Source organism: Lissotriton helveticus, chromosome 8, assembly GCF_964261635.1.
Source record: "Lissotriton helveticus chromosome 8, aLisHel1.1, whole genome shotgun sequence".
In the NCBI taxonomy this organism is placed as follows: domain Eukaryota; kingdom Metazoa; phylum Chordata; class Amphibia; order Caudata; family Salamandridae; genus Lissotriton; species Lissotriton helveticus.
In genome coordinates, this window is record NC_136069.1 from 774480039 (window position 1) to 774503330 (window position 23292).

General features: G+C 38.5%; 1 protein-coding gene across 1 annotated transcript in view; it reads right to left on the bottom strand.

The window, feature by feature from the left end:
• Window positions 1-23292, bottom strand: part of LOC144772911 (uncharacterized) — a 2519762-nt gene that overhangs the window by 1109194 nt on the left and 1387276 nt on the right. Inside the window, exon 15 of the mRNA XM_078657606.1 lies at window positions 6735-6824. Coding sequence (XP_078513732.1) covers window positions 6735-6824 — 90 coding nt within the window. The remainder of the gene's footprint in view (window positions 1-6734; window positions 6825-23292) is intronic.

Genomic DNA, 23292 nt, shown 5'->3' on the forward strand with positions numbered 1-23292 from the left:
TTACACGTGCAGTGCAATGATGAGGAAGGAGCACGTGACGCACTACTTAAAAAATTTTATGCGGCCGCATTAAGCGATTTGCCCAGAAACATCGCCGAACAAGGCAAAATATTTAAGTTATAAGAGCTGGAAACTATGCTAAAATACACTTTTGCTGAAAACATTACTTTTGCAATGTATGGGGCACGTGATGCACTACTAACACGAGAAAAACTACATAGCATTCACTTGAACAGCATGTAGCACGCTGCAATAGGAGTGGCCACGTGGTGCTTGGCAAATTAAACAAAAGCACCAAGATTAAGTGATGTGCACAGAAACAAAAGTTACGAAGTCAACTCTAATGATATAAAAGAGCAGGAAAGCGTGATTAAAATCAGCATTGCAAAATCGAACATGAATTTACATTTACGCGGTATTTAAAGATTGTTCAGATTAATTAATTTATTTTCTCTTAAAAAAGTGCTCACCTACGAAGAAGTGGATACGAACACTCTCAATGGCTGTAACTGCGGAATAGGAAAAGTTCAAGAAGGTTGGCAGCTTATAAATGCTTTGCAGAAGGATGATTGGTTGAGCATGATGTCACTGGGTGTGAGAGCTGTGATTGGGCATGTTGTAATGGAGCATACGCAAATAAAATTAAATACGTTAGGGGTACATAGCCAGACAGTTAGACGTATTGTGCACATGCATAACATTAACACGCGTGTGCTACCACAAACATGCATGCGCAATGTGAAGGCAACTCCTACGTGGTACATACATAGATGGAGTTCGGATGTCCCCGTGGTCTTGAACTGGCTTCAAGAGGGGGGCTTTGCAGCCCTCCTTCATAAAATAAAAATATATAATTAGCCATGACCTGGAATTGGGCACAGGATGGGGGCCACGAGGCCCACTTCCAATAAAATAATTTAATATGTATACTCCGCTTATTGTCATCGTACCATAAGTGCACCCTTCCGATCATGTGGTGAAGGCGCATTGGCTGTCAAGTGGTTGTCAACATTGGAAAATAGAAACTGTTGGCAGCCATTTTATGTCTCGGTACAAGGGAGCCTGTGAAATGTGTGTTTAAAATGTGAAAAGGGGGAGGGTAGATACACCCTGATCCTCTAGGTCTCCTCAGGGGGTCCCACAAGGTCTCCCAAGGCCCCTATGTTTTTTGGGGAAAAACCACAGGGTGCGCGTATGACTCGCACATTCTAGCAGTATTTAATAAAAAAAGACGTGGGCTTCTGCGCGTCTTTGGTAATTTGCATTCTTTCAACTGTTTAGAGGAGATGCAGCAGTTCTGTTTTCAGGATCCACCCCTGAGTAAGAAAAGGTAACAATAACACTATTTAGCTGCTAAGTGAATTTCTACCTATAGGATAACAGTGCGCAACTCCAAAAAAAAAGAAGAAAAAAAATAAAAATAATGTAAGTATATTATGAACAATATATAATGAAAAAAAAATATTTTTATGTAAAAAAAAATTATAAAAAAATGTGTCATGTAATTAAAAAAATTACATCTAAAGACAAAAAGATCAAAAAAATGTATTTAGAAAATATTAAAAAAAATATTTACTAAATAGCATTTAAAAAAATCTTTGAAATTCACTGAAAAAACCATAGGTTTCAGATATGTTTTAGTTAGGAATTAGCATTTAAAAAACCTTTGAAATTCATTGAAAAAAACATAGGTTTCAGACATGTTGTAGTTAGGAATTAGCATTTAAAAAACCTTTGAAATTCACTGAAAAAACCATAGGTTTCAGATAAGTTATAGTTAGGATTTAGCATTTAAAAAACCTTTGAAATTCACTGAAAAAACATAGGTTTCAGCGGTGTTAGAGTTAGCTGGACATTTCACTCGTATAAAACCATTGAAATTCCCCTGTTATAGTTATTTGTACTAACTATAACTCGCGCACCCGCAATTCACTGCTGATGATGTCACATATTAGATCATTCATGACATGGTCAGTGACATCACTGATGACATCACTGATGACATCTCAAATGACATCACTGATGACATCACTGATGACATCATCCATGTGACAAGCTGATACACCTGATCATACAGTAGCATAATCTTTTAACACACATTATAAAATAAGAAGTACCATATTTGAAACATTGACACACAGTACAAGTTTCTAAAAACCCACTCAGTGATTCCTACACCTACACACACATCTAAACACTTACCTATAGATTCACTCATACATGATAACAAAGATCAATAGAACAGTATTTAATATACTTATATACCTACATCAACATTAGACACCATCACATATCCTATTCCTTTATGCAGACATCCTACTCACTGATACAAACAATAGATCATACTTACTGTGTTATAAAATCAATATTACAAGTATACAGTTATCCATACATCACTCATACAATCACTGAGTATTATGTATACTTATTTATATACAATAAATGTCACATACACTGCTTTTTATATTTTTAGTTTGTTGGACATATATCATTGATAAATATATTTACTCATCACCACACCAATAAAGAGATTCACTCACCCAAACAACGGTTTACACATACAGTCTTAACCTCATATACTTACTAAATCAAATATTTACACATCTTTCCACAGTTTTACATGTCCCCCCAACCACACACACATTCATTCACTATCCCATACAAATACTCATTTAACTAATTAATAACTAATGTAGACTTTCACATAGGTAGTAACCAACTTTTCACAACAAGAGATAGAGTGACACAGGTATTCATACAGTTTAATCATTATCCCATATATTTAGTGAGACACTTAACATTCCTCACTTAGTCAATCACATTGGTACTAAATCCTCCATTCACACACTTATACATCCACTCAGTCTTCAAGGCAGATTGCTATATATATGATACATATTTAAATCACGAACCAAACCACTTTCACTGGATGATGTCATCAATGATGTCATCAGTGATGTCATTTGAGATGGCATCAGTGATGTCATCAGTGATGTCAATGACCATGTCATGAATGATGTAATATGTGACATCATCAGCAATGGATTGCGGGCGTGCGAGTTATAGTTAGTACAACTAACTGTTACGGGGGAATTTCAATGGTTTTATATGAGTGAAATGTCAAGCTAACTATAACACCCCTGAAACCTATGTTTTTTTCAGTGAATATATATATAATACGTGCCACATTTTTCAAGGGTTGGCAACTCTCCAGCCATTTATGCTAGGCTTTCTCTGCCACTTGCAGCACAAATACTACAGGAAGAGGCAATCTTTGAATTGCTTTAGAATCATTCAAAGATGCTAAATGAGTGTGCATGATATGTAATTTTTGAAATACTTTAAAAACTTCCAAAGAAGTTTTCCCATGCATCAACAAACAGCATGATTGCATATGCACGGACATAAATCTTTAAAGATTTAAATTCTTTTGTTGTCTCAACGTTCAGTGTTCAGCATCTAAGCACTCTAAACTCAGTGATTTAATAGCTGTTTTCAGCTTCAATACATACTGCTTGAAGCAGTAACAACCTTTAATGCTACTTTGTTTGCACCTCACTACTGTATACATGTTCTCAGTATAAGAAACAACTATGTACACTCTACTACTACCCTAATAGCACATTGCACAACATTTGCATTCTGACATCTCCTGCTATCAGCCTCTCAGTTTTAACCTCTATGATTTCATATATTTTTCTAGTGAAAGCTCCCAATACCATGTCAATACTAACATGCTCTAATGTCAGGCACCCCAATCAGAATCTAGGAACCTGGGAACGTATTATGCAGTGCGGCACATTTTCCTTGTTAGTGACAGGTGCACCTTTCGGAAGGTGCACTTGGCTCCAACAAGTAGAGTGTGTTGTATTAGATTGAATGTGCTGCCCTGCAGGCACCTGTGAACTTGTGCTGATGCAGCTCATTTAAGGGAAATACAGAGCAGATTTGAAGCAGCCGCTCCATATTTCACTGTTCAGGCAGCACCCCACCTGCACTTGTAAGAGGTGTGAGAGATCCCCTTGCATGCGGGTGCAGTAAGTGACTACAGTCACCTGCAAGGGGATGTCTAGGGGGTCCATAGGGAGTCGATATGACCCCCTTCACCCCCTCCAGAGGGCTGCCATCAGGGGCGGACTGACAGTGCACCACCTATTAGATGACCCACTATCAGCATGCGTCCTGACAGCCCCTTTACCTTTGCGCCCAAATCTATAATATAGGACAGAGGTAAAGAGATTCCCTTATATAATGGGGCAGCACCCCAATACAAATGAGGGAATGCCCTCTGATGATAGTGCTGTATGTGTGCCAGCGCTATCTGTATTACAGAAGGGGCCGCACAAGGGTCTGCGGCCCCTTCTGTAATACCAAACTGCCTTGGGGTGCACAAAGAAAAATGTGCTGCATTAGATTGCATAATTTGCCTTTTCTTGCCACATAATTCAATCTACTATGCCACATAATTTGGTGCTCCTCTGCAGGCATAATTCTAGTGGCTATGACCATTACCCATGCAGTTATCAATATAGGTCTTGTGCAGGGCTTCCTCCTGCACTGCAGAAGAGAAGCATGTTAATATACTATTATTTTATATGGCTGCATGGAGATCCTGTATTGTTTATGTCAGTTTCCAAATGTCATAACTCACTTCTTAGGCATAGCAACAGTTGATAGCAAAACGTGTTAATCACGGTTGCTATGTCATGAAGGCCTTCCAGGCCAGAATTCTTTGAGAGCCCTGTCAGCACAGTGATGGTTGTCTGCTTTGCCAGAAAGCACAGCTGTAGGAGGGGGAAGGAAGGCATGGAAGGTTATGGAAGTTGGTTATTGATTGCCGATAAGCTTATTTTTTTTTATTTGAGATAGGGAGGGGAGGCTGTGTTGTGTTTTTGCCCCCCATCACTGTGTAGCAGTTAAAAGCGGGGCAGACGAATTTGGAGGTCCTATATAACATATCATTATAGATGGGTAAAAAGTGAATTACAGGGTTGTTTTTCAACTCAGGGTTCTAAGTGACATAAACTACTTGAGCTTTGCTCTCCTTCTCTATTTGATGTCACTCAGAACTCCTCGGTGAAGAACATCCCTGTAATTCACTGTTACCCATCTATAATTCTGTGTTGTTTCTGCAGGGAAAAAAACTTGCAGCCATGAATAATGTTTTTAAAACCATTTCCGAAACTCTGCAGTTAAAATGGAAGAGTGTTCATATAAAAGTTAGATTAATGTAGCATAAGACTTCTGGATGCTACTTCCGACTACTCAAACGACAAGGAGCTTCGAATCAACAACAGGAAGACGAAAATTTTAGCGGTGCACTCAAGGAAAGTTAAGAAACTGTCATGGGCTTTGAACAATGAAAGCATTGTCGAATCAAACTGCCAAAGGTACCTTGGAGTCACTTTCAACAACAACGGAAAATACAAATCCCACCTAGAAGAGCAAAAAAGGAAGGGTACGGCACTTGCTTATGCAATCGGACTAATTCAAAAGAAACTACAAGGCCCTACTCTTGCACCCACTCTACAAGTGGCTCAGGCAAAAATCATTCCTACCTTAACTTACGGCAGCGAAGCTTTAAAAGGATTGGACAGTGACCACCTGGATAAAATAATTACTAAGATCTACAGGTCTGTGTTCAACTTACCAAACCATACATCACCGGCACAAATTAGGTTGGAACTTGGCATCTGCAAACAACGATTGGCCAGAGCCATGTCTTTCCTCTCGTGCTGTCACAAATTAAGGTTATCAAAGGAGGGTAGTTTAGGATACCATTTGTGGGCCAGCATTGATAACAACTCATGGCGAGCAGGACATGAATACTGGTCAAAAGGCTTAAAAACCCTGTGCCTAAATGACCTCTGGAACTTGCACGCAAGTCAGATGGAATTTAAAAGGCTAGCGAAAATCAGCACTAAACAATTATCAATAGTGGAAGACAAAGCCAGCCTTGCATAAAGAAGCCATGGGTGGATGACCCTTCAATCTTATGCCTCGCTAATTCCACAGCCGTACCTTACTATATTGTTTAGTGCTCGGATGAAACTAAGTTTTTTAAAACTGAGACCGGGAGCTATTAACCTGTTGACTAATTGGCCAAAATGGAAAATAGAACATGGAAAAGTTCAATGCCGACTTTGTGGGATGCAAAATGAAGACATCATACACATCATATGTCTATGCCCTCTACTATTGACAGAGAGACGGGCCCTACTCAAGCATCACTGGAACAGAAACATGATTAGAAGCTGTAGAGCAGCAGTTTTGGCCTGTTTCGACCCTAGGAACACTAAATTAAATTGTGCCCTAGTAAGATTCATGGAGCGCGCTGCAAAAAAACTTACTGAGCTGCCCAGAGTTTGCGACACCCCATTGGAATAATGCTGCCAAATTTTACTTGCTGTTGCTGGCTTCTAAGAATATGACTTTTTAAATGGAAGTTTCACTTGTTATCATCTATACATACTACTGACTTTTAATGAACTCAACATTTTAAATGCAATCTTGAACCTCTTAAATGTTTTGTACTTGCAATGGTTTATTTTTAAATCACGCAATAAAGTATTATTATTATTAAAAAAAAAAAAATGTAGCATAGCACCTTGAGCATCCTGGAAATGTGTAAAAACAAAATGTATTTTACCATTTTAGCTGCTAATTAGAATATTCACCTACACTTCAATCAATATGCAAGATTAAGAAGGAAAGTGCGTTATTATCTGTATTACCTGGTAATGCTGTGCTGGCTGTTGCTCTACCATTCAGACGGCGAGCATTCCGTTTCGCTGCTTTACCTCCTTGTGGGAAGTCTTCATATACTAGAACCAAACAAATGACATTAGTATATTAAAAAAAGTAAATTATGCCCCCATTTTGCTGAAATGTGTAGGTCTGGAATAAATATATTGGGGCTTATTTACAAGCCCCTTGCGCCTTCCATGTATCACTTTTACTATGGAAAAAGTGATGTCCAGGCGGCACAAGGGGATTGTAAATAAGCCCCAATGTCTGCAATTTCAGGTATTGTGGGGTTACCTTTAAAAAAACTCATACGTTAATTTAAAACCGGTTAGGGTGGAGTGTTGATCTTGGGCAGTTTTAGAAAAACAGGTCAATAGTTATTGCAAAACTGTGACACATAATTTACAGTGTCATGCCTTTTATCTAAAGCCTTAAAATACTGATGTCACATTACAAGAAATAAATCAGCTTGACGCTAAGATGATTATGAAAGAGTAATGCCTCTTTAGACAGTGGTTCAGCCCATTCGATATAGAGTAGTTAAAGGTTATCACATAGCGTGACAGTTCTCTATTGGCTTTACATGTGTCTCCCTGGCGTTCATACCACATACAGAGCACAGAGGCCCTGGGTCAGCTACAGTCTCAAGATATAAGGGAGACTGCATGGTATGTACCTTGTAAAGTACAATAGAACAGATTGGCTTTTGAACTGAGGGCTTGAATATGACGCTACCACAATATGACTGGTCTTGTGGCATTAGTATCTGTGTAATAAGAAAATTATAGAGTTGCACCATTGTCAAGGTTTTTTTAAATATTCAAATGGTTTGCTGGCAAACCAAATAAAGAAATGGCTCAGGGATATTTGTTAACTTGTTATAGGATGAAAACTCCCTAGTGTGGTAGCCATGTGCCTTTTGCTTGTCATTTCATCATGCTGACAGACTCCGTATGGCTGCTTGCAGATGTGGACTGTGTCATGAATATTGTGTTTCACTGGACTTTAGGGATCGATCCTCCAAAAGATTATACCGAAACTGGACTACTGTCCAATGGCCAGGTCATGGCACTGGTCATGACACAAACAATGGCGGATGACAGATTTGTCATTGTTAGGGCATACAGAACTACCTTCTGACTCACTTTTGCAAGATCTCTATAGTGTATCATGCCTGAGACCCATCATTCCCAGAGTGTGAGTGTATGTGTGGGGGAAGGAGGTGTAGGGAGTGGTAGCCAGAGGTGTAGGTCAGGAGTATTGAGGAAAAAGTATTGAATGGACAATATTGTGACTTAAATATAAGGGAGAAACTATCAACAGGTAATTGTTGTACTCTATAGATTTCCTATACCAAACTCTAGAGATACTTACTTTGGATATCTATCTATCTATCTATCTATCTATCTATCTATCTATCTATCTATCTATCTATCTATCTATCTATCTATCTCTCTCTCTATATATATATATATATATATTCCTACTTTTTCGTCAAAAGTCTTATAGTGCTGTTGGCACATTAAAATCATAATAAGAGAAAATGTTATGACATGCCAGGTATCGAGATGTGGCATCGAGTGGGTACAATGTTGAATGTGGTTTCAAAAGACTAAACTCCTCATGTTAGCATACTACAAATATTCAAGAAAGGCAAAAGCCTCCGGTACATGGCTTACTAGAAACAGTTTTACACTCTGGTGCGAATTAAACATTTCCGGAAGTCCCATTGGTGTATGCCGCTAATACAGAACCCACCTGGTGATTTCCAACAATATCTTTGACTTAACCAACTCTTTTTTGCTGTGGGGCAGTTTCACATCAATCAATAGCAGAAAGAGAATGTTTTATTCCTCTAAACCCCAGGACCAACTAACACTATCTGGCGCTCAGAGATAAAATGATGTGGTCCAATGTTCAGAGACCCACAGGACGGTCAAATATTGACACCTAAAATATTCCCATACCACAATATTGAGTTTTAAATATAGTAGTCAAAAATATCGACATCCATATTTATAATGGAAAGCCCAAAAATATTTGGCTAAAATTCTTTATGTCAAAAATATAGTTGTACAAAATATCGTTTAATATATATATATATATATATATTACCTACTGGCGGTCGCCAGTAGGTAGTTATAGTTAGGATTGTTTTCCATAGGAAATCCGCAACATTCTATTGGGAATAACTTTGGCGCCGGTGGACAAATCTTCGCGAATTTCTCAAAGAAGATGGCCCGCTCCGCTCTGCTCCTTCCCTGAAAGATTGGGGGGGATTCGTCAAGCGGGTGCTGAGATAAAAGGGGGGTCCCAAAACGTGTTTTCCCCATGTTAATTTCCACAGGGCGGTTGGACTCACTTTTAGCCCGAACGGCTGAATGGATTTCCACCAAACTTGGCAAAATTGTAGGGACTGGTAGCCCGATGTGCCTTTGCTATGTCTCAAGATATGTGCTCCAGTGGATTTTGAGTAATTTAGGTTAAAAAAAATATATATATCTATAGCCGCGCCCCGGTACGCGCACCGGGGAGCTCTCCGGGCGCGCCACGTGACTTGCGCACGGAAAGCTGATTGGCTCTCGGGTGTCTGTAAACATTCGAAACAGTCCGGAGCGGCTGCCATCTTGTGTCTCGGTAGGATCGAGACACAAGAGGTGGCAAAAACAAAGGGGGAAATGACCATAAGGGGGCAGGGTAGACCCCCCCTGACCCCCTAGGTTTGATGTGGGGGCTATTAAAGGGCCCCGCGGGGCAAAAAAAAAAATCAGAATTTCGCGGGGGGAGCGCCCGGTACGCGCACCGGGGAGCGTACCGGGGAGCGTACTTTGGTGAAAAATAGTGAAAAAAGTTAGTGTAAAATAATTATTTTGAGTGATCAGAGGGAGGGTAGCTGAGAAAAGAGCTTTTGGGTTCTGTGGCTGATTTAGGTACCTATAAGTACATCCCACACACATCCATATGCACACACCCCACACACACACCCACACACACCTCACACACCCACACCTCCACTCACACCCAAACACCCCACACACCCACACCAACACACACACCTTACACCCCCACCCACACACCCCACACACCCCCCCGCACACACCTCCCCCCCCACACACACACACCTCACAGACACACCCCACACATCCCCCACACACACCTCCCCCCCGCACACATGGGGAAAACCCAGTGAAACAGTAAAATAATAATTTAAAGTGCTTAGAGGTAGGGTAGCTCTGAATAGAGTTGTTGTGTTGTGTGGGTGATTTAAGTACCAGCATGTAGGTACCAATACAGAGTTTTAAATTCAATGTACACCGTCTCCTCTGTAGATATCTTGCATGTTGTTACAGAAGTTATTGTGGTATATGGAATCCATATCATAGTCTGTCAGGAAAGCAGAAACAACATGGAGGCAGGAGATGAAAAAGAGATGTCAAATACACATTGGAGATAATAAAGTGGGAGAAAGGAAGTAACTATGAGCAAAATTACTATGTAACACAAAAAAGTTGCACAGTATACTATAAGTCTGACTTTATATTATAATCAATTTGGTACTACTTCATGAATTACATATTATAATGAATAATGTCTCGAACAATTTTTGATTATTAAATATACATTTATTTTTGTGATTCTTTTTCAAAATTTAATAAAACTTCTAACAATATATTGTCTTGAATGTCCTCATTTTCATTCTGTGATTTTATTGCTTCCACACACTGAACTAATTGATGTCCCAGAGACTCATCCATAAAATCAAAGTCATCATTCTCAACGATTTTTTCTTCAGGGTTGTTTTCCAAAACAATTTCGAAAGAAATATTCTGTTCTCCTTCCATTTTCTTGCTGTAAATTGCATAAAAAAATAAATATATCAGTAAAGATAGGGCACTGTTGGGTTTAAGTTCAGACAGGTAGTTTTGATTTTTTAACAGTGACGTTATCTTTGGGCAGTGTATGGTATCAGGCTGGAAGTAGAAATATAAAAAAGTGTATGTGATAAAGCCTAAGTAAATTCATAATTTTACAAGACAAGCCTAACTCCATCCATAACTATAACAGAGAAGCGTATCTCAATCTATAACTATTACAGAGGGATAGTATATTACTATCAGAAAATGTTTTCCAAATTAACTTAAAGTGCACAACATACTTCACTTTCCAAAATAACAACTTACCTTTGAGAAAGCAGTTGAAGTTCTCAGTGAAAATCCTTTTCAAATGTACTTCAGGAAGTAGTAGTCAAAATGGCCGTGTTTACCTCTCATTTTTCATTTATATTCATGTACATAACCAATCAAATGCCAGGAAATAATAGTAGAAAATGAAAGTAACATTTTAATTGGTTGTAAATTCTAACACTTCAGATGTGTTTTTGTCATGTAATTTACCTCAGGATATTTAGACAGGGCTACAGGCCAAATGGCTCAACGGAATTCCACCAAATTTGGGAAAAATGGTAGGGACTGGTATGTAGTATTGCCTATTCTATATTTGGTGAACTTCTCTACAGAGGTTTTTATGTAAATTAACTTTTAAAATTTTTGGGGAGCGCTTACCGGTGCGCGACCCGCTACGCGCACCGGCAGCGCTACGGGAGTCCTCCATCTTGTGTTTCGGAAGAATTGAGACACAAGATGGAGGACAAACAATGTTGGGAATGGGTAAAAGGGGGCACGGTACACACTCCCTGACCCCCTAGGTTTTCTGAGGGGGGCTTAGGAGGCCCATATAGGCCCAAAAAAACCAATTTTTTTTTCTTTTTCGCGGGGGGAGCGCCCGGTACGCGCACCGGGGAGCGTACCGGGGAGCGTACTTTGGTGAAAAATAGTGAAAAAAGTTAGAAAAAGATAATCATTTGGAGTGATCAGAGGTAGGGTAGCCCTGAAAAGAGCTTTTGGGTTGTGTGGCTGAGTTAGGTACCTACAAGTAGGTACCAATGCACAGTCTTAAATTCAGGAGGAATATTCTATTCCCCTCATCTGAGAAGTGCACACCATCTCCTCTGTAGATATCTTGCATGTTGTAACGCATGTTGTTGTGGTAAATGGAACCCATTCCATAGTCTCTCATGTAAGCAGAAACAGATTTATTCACATGTTTCCGTGCTTTCTCAAATTGTGGACAAAATTGGTTGGACCACTTCCATTTCTGTCTTTGGCATATATTGGAATATACCAAGGCAGTTTGAGGAAAAAGTGCCATCAATTGCTCAAAGGTGTCCTTTAAAAGCATTTCCAGACCTACCCCAGTCAAAGTGCCGAAGTCATTTCCACCACAGTGCAGAATTATGAGGTTAGGGTGTGGCAGATGCAAAAAGGTTTTCACCAATGGTATCAATTGATGACATCTCAATCCTCTTTGGCCAATCCATTTTATGTCTACATTTGGTAAGTCAAGGATGTGAAAATTTCTGGTAGCTGCATACCTTTGAGCGCAGTGGATGTAGCTATGTCCAATAATCCAGACAGAATACATGGTAAGAGGAGGTTCTGGTGCAGTCAGATGAAGTGTGGGAATGAAATGGGAGTTGGAACAGTATGAGTTTGAAAAAAAAAATGTGGAGTTTCAGTGCTCTTTAATCACAAGCAATGATTGGTGGATTCAGATAGTTGAAAACTGGAAGTTAGGGTGCATGGTTCTGTTCTGTGAAAGAAGTAATTTGAATGGTTAAGAAAAGTCATTTAAAGAAAGATTGCAGCGGATAAGCTGGTGTATTGAGAGGTCAAACATCCTTGCTGAGTTCATTTGCAACATTGTAGAATAAACTTTTAACCCTGAGAGCTCAGTGAGGAGGGAGTTGCTATGGTAACAGGTAGAAAAGGCTGAGGGGGGGAAGGGTGTTGGTTTGAAAATAGAGAGGGAAGAGTTTTGATTGGTTACCATGAGCAATATGTGTGTAGAATTAGTGGTTTTCTGTGCCATTAATGGTTGCAGTGCCTGGAGAACATACCTTTTGCTCTGCTAAAGAAATATTGGTGTGTGTAACTGACACTGTTTTCAATCTCCCAAAGCATTTGTAAAGGTGAGTTATGATTAATTTGATGTAGATAGAGAGTTCAGATTAAGAAGCACATTGATTTTCTTTGCTGTTGGTTTGTGTGATGGTTTTTGAAAATGCATGGTTTCAATATCTGCAAGATAGAGGATTTGTATTTTGTAAAATAGTGAGGTTTCAGTAGTGCAGTTGAATGGTTGTACATAGGACCTGTGCTCTGTTCCTAAAATGTTAATTGAAAAACGATTTCAGTGCAAATCAATGGGTTTCAGTAGTGAAAATGAATGCTTGTAAATAGGATCTGTGCTGTGTTCCTAAAATATTAATTAAAACACGATTTTAGGGCAAATCAATGGGTTTCAGTAGTGAAATTGAATGCTTGTACATAGGACCTATGCTCTGTTTCTAAAATGTTATTGAAAAACGATTTCAGTGCAAATCAATGGGTTTCAGTAGTGAAAATGAATGCTTGTAAATAGGATCTGTACTCTGTTTCTAAAATGTTATTTAAAAAACGATTTTAGGGCAAAACAATGGGTTTCAGTAGTGAAATTGAATGCTTGTACATATGACCTGTGTTCTGTTTCTAAAATATTATTGAAAAAACGATTTTGAGGTAAATCAATGGGTTTCAGTATTGAAATTGAATGTATGTACATAGGACGTGCACTGTGTTTCTAAAATGTTATTTAAAAAAACGATTTTGGGGCAAAGCAATTGGTTTTAGATTTTTGAGAAGGAATAAATAGTGTGTGCATGATTACATAAAAATATTTGAATCTTTCACAATCATGTCACCTGTGTTACCTCAGATTAGGAAGCAGACTGAGTTTCTTTGCTGTTGGTTTGTGTCATTTTTTGGGTAATGCTTGGTAGGAATGTTTGCAAGAGAGAGGAAATGTATTTTGTAAAATAGTGAGTTTTCAGTACTGAAATGGAATGCTTGTACATAGGAGCTGCACTCTGTTTGTAAAATGTTATTCAAAAATCGATTTTCGGGCAAATCAATGGCTTTTACATTTTTGAGAAGGATTAAATAGTGTGTGCATGATTACATAAAAAAATGTGAACGTTTCACAATCATGTCACCTGTGTTACCTCATGTCACCTGTGTTACCTCAGATTAGGAAGCACACTGAGGGCCTTATTTATGAAAACAGTGATGCGTCACTTTTCACTGCGTACTGCTTGCGACACGAATGATGCGTTATATTTAATGCATGACGCATCATGTCGCAAGGACTTACAGATAAGTCAGTATTTCTGACGTATCTGTAAGCGCAAAAGTGACGCATTACTGGAGTATGTCACAAAAGTGACGCTACTCCAGCAATGCATCTTTTCACATGGGGAAAGCCCCATATGAAAGGGCTTGCGCCAGTCTTACGCCTGCTGTGAGTGAGGCGCAAGATTTTGACGTTACAGTGTCCTAAAAGTGATGCAGTGAAATCTCATTGATTTCACTGTGTCACTATTACGAGGCTTTTTGCGGGGGAACGCCTCCTCTGCATACATTATACCTGGCGCAGGTATAATGTGGCGCAGGGGTTTAAAAAGTGATGCATCTACCTAGATGCGTCACTTTTTTTTTTGTGTCATAATTTTTTATTGGAGTTCAAAGATAGGCAATTTCATAGGTTACAAAACAATATAATAAATATAAATCAGTATGTGACAAATTATATACACCTGTAATATATTAAGGAAGAGGAAAAAAGGAGGGAAGGGGAAAAAGGAGAAGGGAAAAAGCTATATATAGGGAGGGAAAGAAAAGAGAATTCGAATTTCAGGAATCGCAAAGAAAGGGGGTCCACACCTGCTGGAATATTTGTTCTTGGTCTTGTATGATGCGTCACTTTTTAAATATGGCGCAACAAGGCACATGTTTTATGCCGCCGATGCGTCACAAAAAGTGACGCATCAGCAGCGCAAAACTGACGCAGGGTGTCATAAATGAGGTTTTGAGCTTCTTTGCTGTTGCTTTGTGTCATGCTTTTTGATAATGCTTGGTATGTACATTTGCAAGATAGAGGATTTTTATTTTCTGAAATACTGAGGTTTCAGTAGTGGAGTTGAATGGTTGTATATAGGACCTGCACTCTGTATCTAAAATGTTATTGAAAAAACGATTTTGGGGCCAATGAATGGGTTTCAGTAGTGAAATTGAATGCTTGTACATGGGGCCTGTGCTCTGTTTCTAAAATGTTATTTAAAAAAAGATTTTAGGGCAAAACAATGGGTTTCAGTAGTGAAATTGAATGCTTGTACATAGGACCTGTGCTCTGTTTCTAAAATATTAATGAAAAAACGATTTTGAAGCACCATGAGGGCCTTATTTATGAAAACAGTGATGCGTCACTTTTCACTGCGCACTCCTTGTGACACCAATGATGCGATATATTTATTGTATGACGCATCATGTTGCAAGGACTTACAGATAAGTCAGTATTTCTGATGTATCTGTAAGCGCAAAACTGACGAATTGCTGGAGTGTGTCACAAAAGTGACGCAACTCCAGCAATGCATCCTTTCACATGGGGAAAGCCCCATGTGAAAGCGTTTGCCTCAGTCTTACGCCTGCTGTGAGGCAGGCGCAAGATTTTGACGTAACAGTGTCCTAAAAGTGACGCAGTGAAATCTCATTGATTTAACTGCGTCACTATTACGAGGCTTTTTGCGGGGGAATGTCCCCTCTGTATACGTGTCGTTCCTACACTACCTTTTACTCTTTTACTTATCTGTCACGTTGGGTTTGTTTTGTTTGCAGTAGCTGTAACTAATAGGTCCTGAAGAAAGCAAGGCTAATAGCCAGGTTTGCTGAAACATGTCGACCACGTCACACCACTAGGCAGGTTATAATTTCACCCTGTCTGAGCTATTTTTTAACATTGGTGCTAGGAGTTAAACCCTAATAAATTAATTATTGCTCCTTAAACCAATTTTATTCACCCCTATTCTTTTCCTGGTTTTTCTTGCACTGCACTATAGATTTCTCTTCAACCCCATCAGCTACCTTACCAACACATATGGTTTGCACCATAATACCAACACATACAGACTTACAGGAAGATCTCTTCTTTCTGTCAATACACCGAGATCTGGTACAGTGTTGGTCCTCGGGGCCCCAAATGATGAAGGGCGGTTCCGAGTGGTGACTGATGGGAGCCAGAGACCAGATACTTATTTTGATCTGGCATAGAGATATATACATATATACACATATATATGTTCTTTAGCATTTACCCCGAAATCATATGGATAGTGGGAGCGCTACACCCGTTCTGTCTTCACTAACTAGCCTGTCTTTTTATTGACCCTCTGGTACTCTGTTGTGAATACTGTTAGTTGGGCTTGTATTCAGAGCTGGTCATTAAACTGCCCATGGGTCCCCCCTTACTGTATGTGTTTTGAACCCTCTGTATACATTACATCTGACATAGGTATAATGTGGCGCAGAGGTTTAGAAAGTGACGCATCTACCTACATGCGTCACTTTTTAAATATGGCGCAACAAGGCACATGTTTTATGCCGCTAATGCGTCACAAAAAGTGACGCATCAGCAGTGCAAAACTGACGCAGGGCCTCATAAATGAGGCCCATCTTTTTTTGCACACTACTCCAGTTTAGTCCTGTCCACTGCACTCTTGGACACAAGCCTCATCTTTTGTGCTGCCCTGGACAGGCTTCATCTTATCTGCACTCCTGCTTAGGCCTCACAATCTTTTTTAGAATAACATTTCAAAAACAGAGAAAAGGTCATATGTATAAGCTTTTCATTATACTACTGAAACATTGCTCATTTATAAAATACAATTCCTTTATGCACCAAGGTTTCTTTACCAATTATTATGAAGAATTTATAAGTCTCTATTATATTCTGTTCCTGACTTACTATATTTTCCCATTAGTCCCCTTCTAACATCCTCTCTGTGACTTACATGCGTCACTTTTAAATAGGGCGCAACAAGGCACATGTTTTATGCCGCCGATGCGTCACAAAAAGTGACGCATCAGCAGTGCAAAACTGACGCAGGGCCTCATAAATGAGGCCCATCTTTTTTTGCTCACTACTCCAGTTTAGTCCTGTCCACTGCACTCTTGGATACAAGCCTCACCTTGTGTGCTCCATTGCACAGCCTTCATCTAATCTGCACTCCTGCTTTGGCCTCACAATCTTTTTTTAGAATAACATTTGAAAAACAGAGAAAAGGTCATATGTATAAGCTTGTCATTACACTACTGAAACATTTTTGAGGGAAATCAATGGCTTTTACATTTTTGAGAAAGAATAAATAGTGTGTGCATGATTACATAAAAAAATGTAAACCTTTCACAATCATGTCACCTGTGTTACCTCAGATTAGGAAGCACACTGTTATTTATGAAAACAGCGATGCATCACTTTTCACTGCGCACTCCTTGTGACACCAATGATGCGTTATATTTAATGTATGACGCATCATGTTGTAAGGACTTACAGATAAGTCAGTATTTCTGATGTATCTGTAAGCGCAAAAGTGACGAATTGCTGGAGTGTGTCACAAAAGTGACGCAACTCCAGCAATGCATCCTTTCACATGGGGAAAGCCCCATGTGAAAGCGTTTGCCTCAGTCTTACGCCTGCTGTAAGGCAGGCGCAAGATTTTGACGTAACAGTGTCCTAAAGGTGACGCAGTGAAATCTCATAGATTTCACTGCGTCACTATTACGAGGCTTTTTGCGGGGGAATGTCCCCTCTGTGTACATTACACCTGACAGAGGTATAATGTGGCGCAGAGGTTTAAAAAGTGACGCATCTACCTACATGCGTCACTTTTTAAATATGGCGCAACAAGGCACATGTTTTATGCCGCCAATGCGTCACAAAAAGTGACGCATCAGCAGTGCAAAACTGACGCAGGGCCTCATAAATGTGGCCCATCTTTTTTGCACACTACTGCAGTTTAGTCTTATACACTGCACTCTTGGACACAAGCCTCATCTTTTGTGCTGCCCTGGACAGGCTTCATCTCATCTGCACTCCTGCTTTTTCTCTGTCTTAATCCTAGTTACATAGTTGTTGTGATATAAACTTAGATATGGTGTAAAGTAGTTTTTATATAGTTTGTTTCTTGTCATTGCTTTGTTCTTTGATAATAGTGGTTTAAAATGTGTTATCTTTTTTCTTTATGACAGATTGAAATCAAGATTTGCATAGTAAGGAAATATGCCCTCAAGGCAAAGGAAAAGAAAAGATGTGAAGAGGAAAAAATTAAAAACAGCAACGGAAATAAAGCATTCCTCTACAACAAATACTTCAAAAGACAGGAAAAAAGCTCCTGGTAAGACAACTAAGTCTTTCTTTCGGAACATATGTAGATAAAAAAAAAATGTTGATGAAAATGTCAATAAAGAGAAGGAGAGAGGAAATTCGAAGAGGAAGGAGAGGTCCCTTAAAAATGTTAATACTGCAGGAGCAAAGAATAATATGTATAAGAATAGAATGCAAAACCAATTTAGGGACATTCGTAAATGAATGTTTCGCAATAGGGTAGTTTTAAATTTGTTAAAAAACATTAAGAAAGGTAAACAGAGAGCTGTTTTTTACAAGAAAAAGAAAAATGTAGAGAACATTGTTGATCAGGCTTTTGAAGTTAAGAAAAAATTATTTATTTTAGTAATTAATCGACTTAGGACACTTAACAAGACAATTGATGTTTTCAAATCAAAGAGTAGATGCAAGAGAGTAATTAATCGGACTAATTTATGTAAAGTTTTTTCTGGAGAATGGATGCATAGTTCAAGTTGTGAGCCATTTTTTAATGAGGAGAATTACTTTCAGGAGAATCATTTGGTGCATGCAGTTGACACCAGTGGTCGAGCATATGAGGTGAAAGATGGTTGTCCGATTGAAAAAGAGAAACTTGTGCCTAGAGAACCAGAAGAGGTGTTAGCTGATGAAGTTTTAGGGAGACGTACTAAGGGTCCAGTGTACACTTGGAAGTGTAGTAGTATTTGTAGTGTGCGACAGGAATCAATCGATTTGCTTCGTAATTTCTTACGTACATATAGTAAGAAAAGTCTAAAACAAAAAATGAAAATGTTGCAAGACTTAGATTCTTGCAGAGTGAGAGAAAAGACAGGTTTGCAAGGCCATTCACTGGCTTGTCTTTCAAGAAAAGTATGTCAGAATCTTTTTCATCATTTTAGGATGTTAGCAGTGCATCATACCAAAATGAGGAAATTAGTGAGAAGGTTGTATTATGCAAAAAGTCCAGCACTTAAGCTTAAACAGTTAAACAGTGCTCTTTTGCATGGAACTGAATTATATGTGAAGATGATTTGTGAAGACATTGAGTTTTGTTATTTTGGTGAAAAAGAGGACAGTGTAGAAATTGACACAGAAATTCAAGGTAATGTGGAAGACAATGTACAGATTTCAAGTACAGAAAAGTTTGACCAGGAAATTTCCAGGTTTAAGGTGAAATCAAGTGAAAGGCCAAATTTTACTTGAGTATGTTGTCGACGAACCCATTATAAGCATCAAACTAGATTAGTTGATTTATACGTAAAAAGTGAAAAGATAAATAATTATGAGTGGAAGGATTTTACAAATTATTTGTGGGTGGAGAATTGTTTTGATTTGAGTTCTGATCAGCGTATTTGTAAATATTGTTATGATAAATTAAATCAAAACAGAATGCCTGCTAGAGCTGTTCATAATAATCTGGAGTTGGTAGACATTCCTCCTGAATTGATGGATTTAAATACATATGAGTCTATTTTGATTCAATGTGTCCATCCTTTTCAGGCTATTGTTCGCATGGAGCCTAAGATAGGGAAATTGCCTCCTTCAGATTTGCAGAGAGGATTAAAGGGAAGAGTTGTTTATTTGCCTCTACATTTCAAGAAAAATATTGATACAATTGGTATAGAAAAAGTAGAAGAGGAACCTTTAGTTATTCTAGTTAATGGGGTTCCGACAAAGAGTAAGAAAATCTGGCAAGATTTAGTGGATGTTAGGAAAGTCAAAAAGGCAACGTTGTATTTAGTCAAAAACAATGAGTATTACAAACATGTATGTGTTGGAGCAGAGGAAATAGCTGCAGAAGAAGACAGTGATTGTTCAGCCGGCCAAATTGAAAAAGTTGATGTGTCTAGAAGTGAAGAAATATATGAACATTATACTGTTCATCCTTTGCATTCCAAAGAAGTAATGGGGAATGCAATTGAATTGTTTCAAATGAAAGCAGCAAAAGGAAGTCCCATTAGTGTATGGGAAGAAAGTTTGGAAGCTCGTTGTTTTCCACAGCTATTTCCAACAGGTCGAGGTGGACGATATGACGATCGACCACTTCAAATTCCTGCATCTGAATATCGAACTGTAAGATTATATGCTGAAGATCCAAGGTTTCGTCAATGCATTCCCTATTTGTTTCATCTACTGTATGAAAGTGACTTGTCTGGGCTTTCTTATGCAGTAAACCATATACTGAAAAGTGGAGCACATCTGCAAAATGTTTCGGCGAGGGACTTTATGGAGAAAGTGAATCTGCAAGATAATATTTTGGAATCTCATCTAATCAATCTCATGGCATGTCAGCGTGGTACAAATGAGTATTGGTACCGTCGTCATGGGGAATCGAAATGTATGCTAAGAAACTTAGGAACTCCTACATGGTTCCTCACTCTTAGCTGTGCCAAGTATGCATGGGACGACTTACTTCAATTTCTACGAGATGCAAATACAAATATACAAAATATAGAATTCAAAACACCTGGAGAACTGTGTTCTTTGGATCCAGTGAATGTATGCAGATATTTCAATCATAGATTTGAAGCAATGATGTCTTTTATTACCAACAAAAAAAATCCTCCCCTTGGAGAGGTTTTGGATTTCTTCTGGAGAAAGGAGTATCAAGCGAGAGGTGCTCCACACATACATATGTTGTTGTGGATTAAAGATGCACCCAAATTTGGAACAGATTCGGATGAGACAGTGATGAGGTTCATTGAAGAGTATTCAACATGTGCTGTTCCGAAAACTACCGAAGAAAACAGTTTAAGGCAACAAGTTTTACGCTTTCAATCCCATCGTTGTGGAAAGTACTGTCGTCGAAAATTCAGAAACAAGGACAAGTTCTACACAAAGTGTCGTTTCGGGTTTCCACGACCAGTGATTTCTAAAGGAAGAGTAAATAATTTGATGTCTTCTCTGCGACATATTGTGACGAGGAAATCACCCAAAAATACATACAATTTAAAAAGAAACGAAGAGTCCAAGTAGATCAACGACTACAACCCAGTGATTTTGTCCATGTGGAATGCTAACATGGATATTCAGTTTGTTGCTGACAACTCTATTGCTGTGGCTCGATATGTGACGTCTTACAACACAAAAAAAGAAAAGACAGAACTGAAGGAAATGTGGGAGGACATTTCACATGAAAAGAGTCTAAGCAAGAAATTATACAGTTACAGCCTGAAGATGTTGTCGCATCGAGAAATTGGAGCATATGAATGTTCTGATCGATTGTCATCAGCAAGTCTCTATGCCAAATCTAGAACCATCATTTGGGTGAGTCTAGGTCTTGCTGCAACACGAAACCGAGTTTTGAAATCTGTACAATAAATAGAGTGTTTGGCAGAGAAAGAACCAGAAAGTACAGATATTTTGAAGACAAACATGTTGGATACATACTATCCAAATAGAAGAAGTCATCTTGGGAACAGTTGTTTGTATGAAGTTCTGCAATACTATATTTATAAGAGAACCATCAGAAAAGATATCAACAATGGAATATATGCTATCATTGGGTGTGAAGGATGTCTAGTGAAGCAGAGAAAAGGCCATTTGATTAATCATCGAAAAATGAGTTGCGAAAATACAGAGAAAAGGGAATTTTACTATTTAGCTCTTTTGCAACTCTTTAAGCCATGGCGTACAGAAGTGGAACTACTTGGAGATTTTCTCTGTTACGAAGATTCTTTTAATGCAACCAAGGATACCATAGCATGTCCTGTTTTTCCAAATTATTTGCAAATGTTGAACGAAGAAATAGAGCAAGAAGCCACAATTGCTGTAGAGATTGCTAGAGACAGTTCTCAAGACAGTCAGAGTTCTACTTCATTGAGTCAGGATCCACTAGGAGGACCAATGATCCAAAATGAAGCTGCCACTGCCATGGATGAGGTGGAAAGAGCTATGGAACAAGCTCAAGATGATGTAGTTAACTTAGAAGATTTGGTGAAACAACTAAACCTTGAGCAGAAGCAGATATATGACGAAGTCACAGAACAGATTGAACATGGATTCACTCATGAGAAAAAAGAGTGCTCATGTACATCATTTAAACCTGTCCAACTGTATGTGAGTGGAGAAGCGGGAACTGGAAAAAGTTTTCTGATTAAAGCAATTGCAGCTTATCTGCAGAAAAGGACTGAATCACAGCTATCTTGTGTTGTTACCGCTCCAACTGGGCTGGCAGCACATAATATTAAAGGGATTACTTTACATCGTTTACTGATGCTGCCAGTGGAGCATGATAACAAATTGCAATACCACAAGCTATCTGGGGATGCGTGTTCCGATGTTTCGAGAGTCCTGAAGAAAATGAAACTTCTTATCATTGATGAAGTAAGCATGGTGTCAAATATAATGCTTGCTTTTGTGCATTTGAGAATGCAAGAAATTCTTAGAACAGACTATGATGTCTTATTTGGAGGAAAACATATTATTGTTTTTGGAGATCTACTGCAGTTGACTCCAGTGAAAGGACAACCTGTGTTCAAAATGCTCACGCATGAAGATACCAGGAAGTGCCTAGGAAGCATTGGAAACGTTAATATATGGTTAAACTTCAAATATGCAGAACTGCTTCAAAATATGCAGCAGGCAAAGGATGAAGATTATAAAAATATTCTACAAGATGTAAGAATCGGAAAAGTAAGTCAGCATGGGAAAGAAGCTTTACATGGACGATTAATTTCAAATTTGTACCCAAATGAAAACATTCTTCCAGAGAATATTTTTAAGAAAATTAACGAGAAGAAATCTGGCATATGTTTGATGCCAACTCTGAAAGAATGTTCCATGTTCAACAACAAAATGTTAAAGTTAGAAAATGAAGAGATAGTGAAACTGGAAGCTATAGATAAAATAGAACATATGGGAGCAACAATTATTTTGTCTGAAAATTTGAAATCAAAATTGGATTCATTAGAGAAGACTATATCTAAAACTGCTGGTTTTGAAAAGACTCTGAATGTGTGTTTAAATTGTCGTATCATTTTGAGAAGGAATTTAAATGTTGAAAGAGGTCTGGTAAATGGAGCAATGGGTCATGTTGTTGGTTTTGTGAATTACAAAAATAGAGATGGAATTGAAATTTTAAAAATTAAATTTGATGGCATTGATGAAATAGAACAAATTTGTCGTTGTTCATCTAGATTTTTGCTTATGAAAGACTTATATGTTCGCCGAAAACAGTTTCCTATTTGTTTGGCATATGCGGTGACAATTCATAAATCTCAAGGTTTAAGTGTAGATAGCGCTTTGGTGAAT